Source organism: Aulonocara sp. 'chitande type north' Nkhata Bay, linkage group LG12, assembly GCF_057382095.1.
Source record: "Aulonocara sp. 'chitande type north' Nkhata Bay isolate Kocher_YH1m ecotype deep benthic linkage group LG12, A_spYH_male_GT1.1, whole genome shotgun sequence".
NCBI classification, from domain to species: domain Eukaryota; kingdom Metazoa; phylum Chordata; class Actinopteri; order Cichliformes; family Cichlidae; genus Aulonocara; species Aulonocara sp. 'chitande type north' Nkhata Bay.
Genome location: NC_141355.1, coordinates 40427842 through 40439202, shown reverse-complemented (window position 1 = coordinate 40439202; position 11361 = coordinate 40427842). Strand labels below are relative to the sequence as shown.

Here is an 11361-nt window from a genome sequence, read left to right as displayed (position 1 = left end):
ACCTCAGTGTCAGACATCGAAAATGTGCTTGGGATCGAAACGGGCCGACCGTGGCTGGGTCTGACGCTCGCTAGCCCCGCCCTGCGCCTGCCCCTGCTTCCTGGTCCTCCGTGACTCTAAGAGGAACATCATTTCCAAACCAAAGGTCATGTTTATGGTTTGGGTCCATTCGGACGTGAAGCTGTGCTAGAAACAGGAAGATGTCGTCCATCCTTTACTTTGAAAACGTTCATAGATTTCACTGGATTCATTTCATTGTCTGAAAACATCGTTTTGACTGTTCGGGAGTTTTTATGAACCTCCAAACGGCCACGGTCATGTGACGGCTCTCATTTTGAGCTTAATCAGGGTGGTGGCTCTGTGACAAACCGACCCCTGACCTCGGGATGGTTGGTAGGCACCTGAATGAAGGTGTGATGTCACAGTGATTGTAAAAAGTGCTCAGAGACAACAGACAGGTCAGAGGTCAACCTCAGACTGTGCAGGTGTGTTTAGGCGTGTGTCTGTACTCGTGCGATCATGTGTACATATATACTGGCTGCAGGCGGGCCTCAGGCTGGCGAGGACGCGGTTCCTGTTTCTCGTAAGTCGTCACTTTTAAGAAAAGAAGTTTATGTTCACCCGCAAACTGTTTCAGCGCTGGTGTTGTAACATCGTCTTCCTGCCGACCTGAGATAACTTCTCCCTTCTCTTCTAATGCTGCTGCTCTCTGTAACTGACAGAGGCTCAGGGTTCAAGAACCGCCTCCTGTTCCTCATGTGGCCTGTTGGAGTCCTGGTGCTGGGTCATGCTGCGTCCCTCAGGGATCAGTTTAGGGCCCTTTGAAAGCGCCTCCATCATCTCGCTCCATGGCTATGGATCACTGCTCGCGATTCACCAGCATCTTCATGTGATCTCGGCTCAGACACTAGTGTAACAGGGATAACAGTGTTAAGGGAAACAACGCGTCTGAGCACCAGCGCAGCAAACAGCCCGATGCCTGTGAGCCTAACCCCGACGTCTATTCAATGCCACGCTCGCTGCTGCGCTACAAGCACCATTGTTGTCCTGCGGCCTCAATGTTAGCGCCAGAGCTTTTTAAATGAACCGTTGGTCATGTGATGATGTCTCTCTGCTGTTAGTTTAAGACCACAGACTGCAGGACTGTACCACCAGAACAGCAGCTGATTAGCACAACAGTGTGTGAGCTGTCACTCTGTAGTTACACCACAAGCCAGTTAACAACCTGCAGAAAACTTAAAACAGATGTTCCACACATCTTATTACAGTCTAGTCTTAATCCCACGAGTCTGCCTGCAGCTTAACGGCCTGCAGGGCGAGGTGGTTGGTTCTACTGGTTTCTATGTAACGTCGTCCAGTTAAACACGGATAAAACAGAAACTATTGCTCGCCATCACATGATCTGTTCTTTAGGCTCCTCCGTCACAAATGTGGGCGTCGTATCTGAGAGCTGAGTCTGTGTGAGAGTCACGGTTCAAACATCTGTAACCTGTGCTGGTGTCAGAGGCTGAGGTGATTCTTCATGCTTTGACTTCTTCTGTAACGTCTTTTTACTGGTTTCAACCAGTCAGCGTTGGATCGCCTTCAGACTGCACACGACGCTGCGGCACTAACAGGAGGTCACATGTTACTCTAGATTTGGCTTCTCCTCGTCGGTCGTTGGTAAATTTGAGGTTTCATGTAAAATGTTAGTTTGAGCTTTTCGAGCTCTGCGCGGTGAAGCTCCCCAGCTGATCTCTGACCTGCTGAGGCCTCCTGCTTCTTCCCGAGCACTCGGGTCCTCAGGTCAGAGGTCGCTGTCGGTCCCTCGTACTGGGTTCAAACCCCGCGTGGGTCGTCAGGCACGAGGCTGTCGTCTTTACGCCGTGCACACTCCACTGACTCGTTTACAAAGCAGCTGAACAAATACAAACAAGCTTTTAATGAATTTCCTCCTGTTTTATGTTATTTAGTTACATTTGTGGTTATGACAGTGCTGGCTACATTTTACAGGTTTTACACCGAACACATCATCAGAGCGTCTCTGCTGAAAATGAAAATATGAAACATTTGTTGAATATAAAAATCTAATATTTACTTTCATTTTAAGAATACTTTTGGGAGTACTTTTATACTTTTTGTTTTGTTTCTCAGTGTTTACTAAAAAGTATATGTATGTTAGCGCTGGGCCCTGCCCCTCTGCAGGCTTCCTAAAGTTGCCGATCAGCAGACAGAGCGGAGGCTTCACCAGGCCTCTAAGAGACACAGAAGGATTAGTTTGATGTGTGAATCATGCAAAGCTGCTTTAGGAGAGTGGAAGACTAAAGAGGTGAGCTGAAGCACCGCGATCGTGCTGATGTTTCTCTGAATGATGAGCAGGACCAGGTCAGGGTCAGGAGGTGTGGCAGCATGCTGCCGCCATGACAACGCCGCGGCACAGCTGAGGGCTCATTACAGACCGACGGCCATTTCTTCTTCTCCTGCTGCTTTGCTCCGTCACGTTGAAGCCGTGGGTATAAATAGCAGCGCGATGGCAGACAGCTGACTGTCTTGACTCACAGCTCCACTTCCTCTTTCAGGCTCTGTGTAACAGGAAATATAGTCCTCGAGCAACCAGCCAATCAGAGTGCAGCTTCTGAGAGGAGGAAATAAAAACATGCACCGAAAAGAAGCCGCGCATGAAAAGGTTTCCTCCTTTTTGCAACAGTGATGCTCACATTTGATGTTCTCTTTAACAAAAATCTTCCAGGATTGAAAAATAAAAGCAGGCAGTAAAAGAGAGGCGTGGCCTCTCACGCAGGTAGCAGTAGCTGCTAGCTCGGCGTCTTTGATTGGATGTTACTGATTAGACCACTGATAAAAACATCACGTTAAACTAAAGTTTGTGTGGCCGTCACAAAGTTTATGATAAAAATACACATTTATCATATTTGAAGAACAATAAAAACAAGGAAACACAAAGATACGACCACACAGTGAGAGTTCATATCTGTGTTAGCTCACTGAAATATGTGCCCATCCATCTTCATAGATGCATAAATAAATGAATCATTTAGACTTTCCCAGTGAGATAAACGTTCCATCTGGTGCAGTGACGGCTTTCTGCACGCGGCTGCTGACGAACACGTTTGACCCAGTTTCCAATAAACTAACTCTGAGCCGGAAACTTGAACCTGCTCTCGCTTTGAACATCACCTCTGAAGAAGCTCTGTCCTTTAAAAGACTTTTATCTTGAAAAGCATCTGAGAAGGAGAACTTCCTGGACTGTAACTTCTGGAAAAATACATATCTGGACTCTGAGGCTGTGCCTGGTGTGAAACCTCTGTTTTCAAGTCTCTGTGCGTCTCTGTTTATGTGTCAGGTCGGGTCTTAGACTCCACCTCTCTGGGAACATCTCAGCCCCCCCCCCTATCTACCCCCACCACACTCCCTGCAGGTGGCTGACGCTCCCACCCGTTGGTGGTTCTTGGTGTCTGGGGCTGGGTGCTCAGGTGTGTACTGCCTCACTCCTGGCGGCGGCCTGGCCACTCTGGCTCTGTTGGGCCTGAGGTTCTCCCCTCTGGAGAACTTCAGGACATGTTGAGGAGGTCATTTAGCCATTTGAATCTGCTGTGTTGGCTCAATGACACATAGAAAACCTGCAGGACACCGGCCCTCGAGGCCTGGAGTTGGACACCTGTGGTCTTTTCTCTCGTCTCTCTTCTTCTGTGGTTTTCTTTCCTTCTCCTTTTGTTGAGTCTCTTCCCAACTTTTCTTCCTCTTTCTCATTCCTTGTCCTGTTCCTTCTGATTGCAACAACTTAAAGTAGAAAAATATATAATAGTAAAGATCGAACAAACTATGACAATCAAGTGGACCAGTATGGCGAAGTCGCAATGGTTCAATTCAGTTTTATTTACACAGCACCAAATCACAACAACAGTCGCCTGAAGGCGCTTTATATTGTACAGTCGACCCTACAAAGATAGATACAGAGAAAAACCCAACAATCATATGACCCCCTATGAGCAGCACTTTGGTGACAGTGGGAAGGAAAAACTCCCTTTTAACAGGAAGAAACCTCCGGCAGAACCAGGCTCAGGGAGGGGCGGGGCCATCTGCTGTGATTGGTTGGGGTGAGAGAAGGAAGACAGGATAAAGACATGCTGTGGAAGAGAGACAGAGGTTAATAACAGATATGATTCAATGCAGAGAGGTCTGTTAACACATAGTGAGTGAAGCAGAAACACCCAGTGCATCATGGGAATCCCCGGCAGCCTACACCTATTGCAGCATAACTAAGGGAGGATTCAGGGTCACCTGGTCCAGCCGTAACTATATGCTTTAGCAAAAAGGAAAGTTTGAAGCCTAATCTTGAAAGTAGAGATAGTGTCTGTCTCCTGAATCCAAACTGGAAGCTGGTTCCACAGAAGAGGGGCCTGAAAACTGAAGGCTCTGCCTCCCATTCTACTTTTAAATACTCTAGGAACAACAAGTAGGCCTGCAGAGCGAGAGCGAAGTGCTCTAATAGGGTGATATGGTACTACAAGGTCATTAAGATAAGATGGGGCCTGATTATTTAAGACCTTGTATGTGAGGAGCAGGATTTTGAATTCTGGATTTAACAGGAAGCCAAAACAGGAGAAATCTGCTCTCTCTTTCTAGTCCCTGTCAGGACTCTTGCTGCAGCATTTTGGATCAGCTGAAGGCTTTTCAGGGAGTTTTTAGGACTTCCTGATAATAATGAATTACAGTCGTCCAGCCTGGAAGTAATAAATGCATGAACTAGTTTTTCAGCGTCACTCTGAGACAGGATATTTCTAATTTTAGAGATGTTGCACAAATGGAAGAAAGCAGTCTTACATATTTGTTTAATATGTGCGTTGAAGGACATGTCCTGGTCAAAAATGACTCCAAGGTTCCTCACAGAGTTACTGGAGGCCAAGGTAATGCCATCCAGAGGAAGAATCTGCTTAGATACCATATTTCTAAGCTTTTCAGGGCCGAGTACAATAACCTCAGTTTGATCTGAATTAAGAAGCAGAAAGTTAGCGGCCATCCAGGTCTTTATGTCTTTAAGACATTCCTGCAGTTTAACTCATTGGTGTGTGTTATCTGGCTTCATGCACAGATAGAGCTGGGTGTCATCTGCATAGCAGTGTAAATGTATGCTATGTCTTCTAATGATGCTGCCTAAGGGAAGCATGTATAATGTAAACAGAATTGGTCCTAGCACTGAACCCTGTGGACGTATAAAGACATTTGAATAACGTCTGTTTGCTGCGGCTCTCACACTTTGATTCTCTGACAAACGTGCAGATGAGCTGGACGGATACGGGCGTGAAGCGAGGCAGCCTGCAGAGAGGAACCAGGGTGGAAGAAGACGAAGGAATGGAAGACAACTCGCTGTACAGCGGCAGAGAGACAGGTACCCCCTCTGTCCACCCCTCTGTCCACCTGTCTGACTGACAGAGGCAGTCGGGGGTCCAGTCTTCAGAAACACATGTAGTGTGTGACTCCTCTGGAAGAAACAACAAAGACACTAAATTATCTTAAATTATGGTACCTGCAGCCTCGGCCCTCCTGGGCTCTCTAAGCATAGTGTCTTACAGCTCAGTCGTCTGCAGCTCGTCCAAAACGTAGTCTCAGGCTGCGTTCACTCTGCAGGTCTTAATGCTCAAAACCGATTTTTTGATCAAATCCGATTGTTTTGTCTGCTCGTTCACACTACAAATAAAATGCTACAGCAAACGGTCAAAGCGGCTGCATGCGCAAAAGAAGACGTCACACACAGCGCGCTGTTTAGACCCAGAACAAACAGTGTTTGACTGATGGCCTTAATATAAAGACTTCGGACTTCACGTTTCCCAGTTTTTGCTTTAAGTTATTTTGTTATTTACATAATAATGTAAATAACCTAATAATGATCCTTGTTGCTGTTTTAGAGGAGCGGAGCTTCTAGCTGCAGATTTCTGTCAGAATCTGCAGATTATACAGAACAAATAAAATGTTCACGTTTCTCCAACACTGTCTTCCCAGCAGTTGTACTGGACGGACAGGAAGCGTTCGCGATGTCTTCTCCGGCGCTGATAATCGGCGTCTGTCTTGTGTCAGGGACGTAAAAGACGGATTTAATGCGACGTGACCGTCAAACAGCAGTCGCTTTCTAAAACATCAGATATGTGTCGGATTCAGGACCACATACGGAAGTGACCCAGGTCGGATTTGTGCCGTTCACACTGTCACACCGTGATCGGATATGAGTCGCAGAGGGTTGAAAAAGTCGGATTTCATGCGCTTTCGCCTGCAGTGTGAACGCAGCCCCAGAGTCTTTGCTGCAGTCTAGAGCAGACGTCTGCGTCTGTCTGTGTTTATTCTGTGGTTGAAACGGGCCCGAGCTCTGAGACGCTTCTATTGTTGTTTTATTCTACTCTGATTAGTTTAGCTGCCTGACGCGTTGAACAGGATCTGCTGTCGTCGTTTTTTTAAAGGGCTTAAAAAGACGAAAAACAGGAGAGACAAAAAAAGCACACGCAGTCAGCGTTCTAAACTCAGCCCCTCCTCCTTCGTTTCTGCTCGTTGCGGGTTCAGCGAGCTCTCGCAGCGCTTTGTTTTCAGTGCGACCTTCAGTCAGGACTTCCTCTGTTGCACCTTCAACCAAACCTCACTTCCTCCTCTCGTTTTCCCTCTGCAGCTAAAATTAGCAGCTGCAACCAAAATGACACATTCAGCTGCTACAACACACACACACAGACGCACACACACAGACACACACAGACACACACACACACACACACAGACGCACACACAGACACACACACACAGACACACACACACAGACACACACAGACACACACACTCAGCTGAGCTGCGTCCTTCCCACAGCCTCGTTCTCTCTGAATAATGGGAAACCTCGTCTCTGACGGGGACACGAGCGCCGGCTCTGCGTCTGAGTTTTTCGCGTAACTTCAGAGAGTGAAGCTCTTCGTGGTCAAACGGGACCTTCACTGAAACACTGAGCAGTAAAATCCATGTTGTGTTCGGCAGCCGTGATCCTGACAGGACCTCGGTGCTTGTTTCAGGACTCGATATCGTTTTGGTCACAGATTATGAAACTGCATCAGAGGAAGCATCAGTTCCTGATTAGAAACACTTGAGCAGTAGTTTGAGTGTGCTCTGTCACAGGGGATGGTTTCCACCCTCACAAGCTTCTCGGGGGTCCTTACACACTCCCACTCTGTAGCCATCCTGTGTGTTTGCATTAGGATCTTCCAGCGGTTGCCCTTCAGAGTCCCGGGGCTCCCTGAGAGCAGTAAAACTGAGTTTCTGTCTTTTGGTGGTTCAGACTCAGGTCTTTAGACCTTAATATTAAGTAAAAATCCAGATGTTGCTTTAGGCGATGCTTCGTCCTGACGTGACAGATCAGCTGACCTGATGCTTCAAAGCACAGCTTCATATCAGGTCGCCAGTTTGACCAGTCAGCTGAAGGTTTTTCAGACCCCAGCCTGGTAAGAAAAGTGTGAGCCAGGATATTTGGTGGTGGTGTTTGTGGGGCAGCAGACGCACAGAGACAGACCTGAGTTCAGTCTTCAGGGTTTAATTTTAAAAGTGTTTGTTTGTCTTCTCGGGTTTGGCCTGCAGGAAGTCGCGTGATCAACGGTTTGCGCGGCGCCCTGACAGTTTCCACTGTCGCTCTGCAGCTCATTGTTAACACGCCGTGTGTAGTGGAAACTTGTGTGCGCGGGTTCCTGCTGCGGTGAGGCGTGTCGCAGGGTGTTGCATCGCTGCAGTGACCAGCGGCTGCAGGACGACCTCAGCTTTTATCTTCACAGGGCAAACTTCCTGTTTCTGTTCTTTCCAAACAGGAAGTAGCTGCCGTTTGGGCAGCAGCGAGCCTCGCACGTCTCAGCTCAGGACCCTGAAACAGCTCTTTATTTAGTGTTTTTAACTTTGCTTGTGGGTTTCTATTTGTCTTTGCAATCAGCCCCGTCTTCCCTTTTTCTTTTCGGGACACGTTGACGTGTATCCGTCCACAAACAGGAAGCTGATGTCAGACACAGTCTGTGGCCCGCAGGTCAGAGAAACCTGCAGCTGAACACAAATATGTTCGTGCTGCATCGTAACGACTCAACCTCAGAGTCTTTACTTTGTCTGATTGTGCTGCACGACTGCGAGTTAGCCGGCGTCTGGTGAAAGGGTTCAGTTCATGACCTGCTATTATGACTGTTGCTTCGTCAGAGGCGAGGACGTCGGTAAATATAAAGAGTGTTTCTCCATAAGCAGTGTGTACGGGAGCTGAGAGGGCGGAGCTCCGTTACTCTGTCCTGAACCACACAGCTGTGGACGAGCTGGTCCCAGCTGCTGTCCATGCTGGACAGTCACGCTTTGTCTGTCCACAGGACTCTGTTTCAGAAGGCTTTCTCACGCAGCCTGTCCAAACCACCGCACGTGCTCAGTCTGTACCTACATGAACTTTAACCTTTAACCTGTGAACCGAGGTCGTAGAGTCTCGGTTCACAGGTTAGTCCAGGATAAACAGGTGACTCACAGTAAAGACCAGTGTGTGACTGGTGCACAGTGGCTGTGGGTTCATGGTCACAGTTAGCTCAGAGATTCACTGAGTGAGCTCCACCTTCCTAGTGTCTGATATAAAGACAGCATCAGCAGTGTCAGTGTGGAGGATGGACTCAGCTAGGACAGCTCAGGAAACATCTGCTCACATCCGGATGGATCCAGGTGTGTACGTCCAGAGAGAGCAGCAGGTCAGCTGATCCTCAGAACGTCTCCTGGAGCTCTGATTGTTCTCCCCACACGGAGCCCCTGTAACCCCCGACCCCACACGCTGACCTGTTCAGGCTCAAAGGCCCCCTCACATTTTTATTGTCCTGCTTTTTCTGCTCAGCTTCCACAGAAATGATTCAACCTGAGAAATTTTTTATCAGAATTAATTTTTAGACTGAAGTTTGTGTTCCCATCTCCCAATATTATTGATTATCACATTCATATATCACAGGCTTCAGCTGGTAGAAGCTACTTTACTCTGAGTACTTTTCGGAGCTGGTACTTTATTACTTTGGCTGGAGTGAAGACGCTGTGCACTTCACTTTAGATGAAGCACAGTCATGAAGACGCGTGAGGAAGTGTTTCAGCTGCGTCTCTGTGAGAATCAGACAGGTTCACGTTTGTCTCTCAGACGACGCTGAAGGCCTGATGTTTCTGTGCTGATGGTTCATAAGGTCACGTTTCTCACAAAGACATCGTTAACACGAGGCCTGACCTCGCCGCTTCAGCGGTGGCTTGTTGCTCCGCCCATGAGCAGAAATAGAAATGCAATCAGAGGACAGCGCCGTCACTGGTTTTACACCTGCTGTTTCTATTTTTTCTCAGCTGGTTTCCACCTGAGCTGTCGATGAGGTTAACGGTTTCTTTTTAGCTGGTGGTGAATGAAGTGCTGAGGTAAACCAGCGGCCTGAACTGTGCCGACGTTTACACGCGGTAAAACCTCCACGCGCTGAAAGGGCTCCTTACTGTCCCGTCGTCCTCCGAGGCACAAAGAGACGTTGTTAACGTTCGACTCGTGATGGAGCGCCGAGCTGGAAGCTGCTCTGAGCAGCGTCTGTCAGCTGGTCTTTATCTGCGCTGTGCATGCTGGTGTGACTGTTGTGGCGTGTGTGTGCGGCCATGTGACCCGACCATGTGACCCGAGCGCTTTCTGAGATTCGAAACTACGACAACTCTTTTCCTCATCCCAGCTAACGTCTCTCACTGCTAGCATGCCCGCTAAAGAGACCTGAATGAAGCTCTTGCTGTCTGTACGCCCCCTAGTGTCCAAACGTGCAGCTACAGAAGGAATAAATGGCTTCCACGTGTTAGTGCAGCTGCCCCTGACCGCGCTGCTGTTTCTCTTGGAAGCTTTTTAATCTCCACAGTCAGATTATCGCCGCAGAAAAGTCTAAATAATGTGTTTGGGTTCAGCGTGGGCACGGCTGACATAAGGACAATGAGGCAATTAAAGCACTTTTGCACAGTTTGGACATTTCCAACATTTGCTAGCTCATCCATCCACCCCAAGCTCCTCCTCACACCTCCACCGGCCCGGCTTCGTGTCCAGTCCGGTTGAATTCTTCCAGCTTTTCCTCACGTTTCCAGTTGGAATAACTGACTAATCTGAGTGAACGACGGTCATTACAGTGTCTCACTGTCTCACTGAGTCACAGTCCTTAAGCTGTCTCTGGGTTTCCAGCATCTGTCCTGAGCGAGTCGCTCGTGTTCATGTGTTTCGTGTCTCTGCAGACGAGGTGATCTCAGGGTGAGTCGGTCAGAGACGCCGAGGTATCTGAGCCACATCTGGATCTATGAGCTCGAAATGCAGAGCACGAGGGCAGCTGCAAGTGTCATTTCCCCCTGTCGAGCATATTTTTAGCTTCATAGCCGAGTGTGACACTTCCTGTTAGTCTCATCAGTAACACCGCTCTGCATCAGGGCGCCTTGCTTCAGTACAGCCTACTGTAAATAAAAGTTATGTTACGATCTTCAAACGCGCGGCAGTTTGGATCAACAACAGAGACAGGAAGTAACATTTTATAAGCCGGGAGTATAAATAGCACTTCACAGCTGCGGCAGTTTTACCACATTTGGAGCATTTTGTGTAACTCTGAGGTCGTAATGAACACCTCCTGTAGTTGCTACTGTTGTCCCACATCCTCCAACACCTGCAGCACACACACGAACACACATGAACACCCACACGTGTGTACGTGTGTCCTTGTGGGGACGTGCGTAGGTTTTCGACCATGTGAGGACCCACCGTTGGATCTTCGCCCTGTTTTACGGGTCAGGCGGGGTTTTCCGGTTTGATTGGATCAGGTGTTTGTTCTGGAGCAGTTTAACGAGCGCTGCTGCTGAAGTAGACCTGCGAGCGTGTGTGGTTTCCTCTGGGAGCATCAGCTGCAGGTCAACAGCTGAATGTAAAAGTTCTGCCGCCAGAGGCAGCGTCGTCGCTCAGATAAAAAGATCACATCTGCTTTTTAGTTCATGTTGTGAAAGATTCTTTCTTCATTTTCAATAATCTGCAGCTCAGCCACAAGAAACAAAAACAATCCGCTCATCATCGTTAAAAACACGCGTGTGTTTCATGCAGCCAAAGACGATTTATTATTTACTCACAACATCATTTCTATCGAGACGTGAAACCACGAGAAGCCGCAGCACGTTCGCAGAGTTGGGCCTCAGTGATAACAACATCCTCTCTGATCAGAGCCGCCCTCATCAATTAGTCCAGGATCAAAATAATCCTTCTTTGTCTGATACCTCATCCTCATTTCACTCTAATCTATAAGTAATCAATACTCAATGATCTCTGTGTTTCTGCAGACTAACTGAATAATAACTGTGTGTGTGCGT

General features: G+C 48.0%; 1 protein-coding gene across 2 annotated transcripts in view; it reads left to right on the top strand.

Moving 5' to 3' along the window:
- dok2 (docking protein 2) overlaps window positions 1-11361 on the top strand; it is a 29112-nt gene that overhangs the window by 14094 nt on the left and 3657 nt on the right. For both annotated transcript variants that reach the window (XM_086257872.1, XM_086257873.1), the window contains one exon: window positions 5278-5386. In XM_086257872.1, the coding sequence (XP_086113998.1) occupies window positions 5278-5386 (109 nt within the window). The remainder of the gene's footprint in view (window positions 1-5277; window positions 5387-11361) is intronic.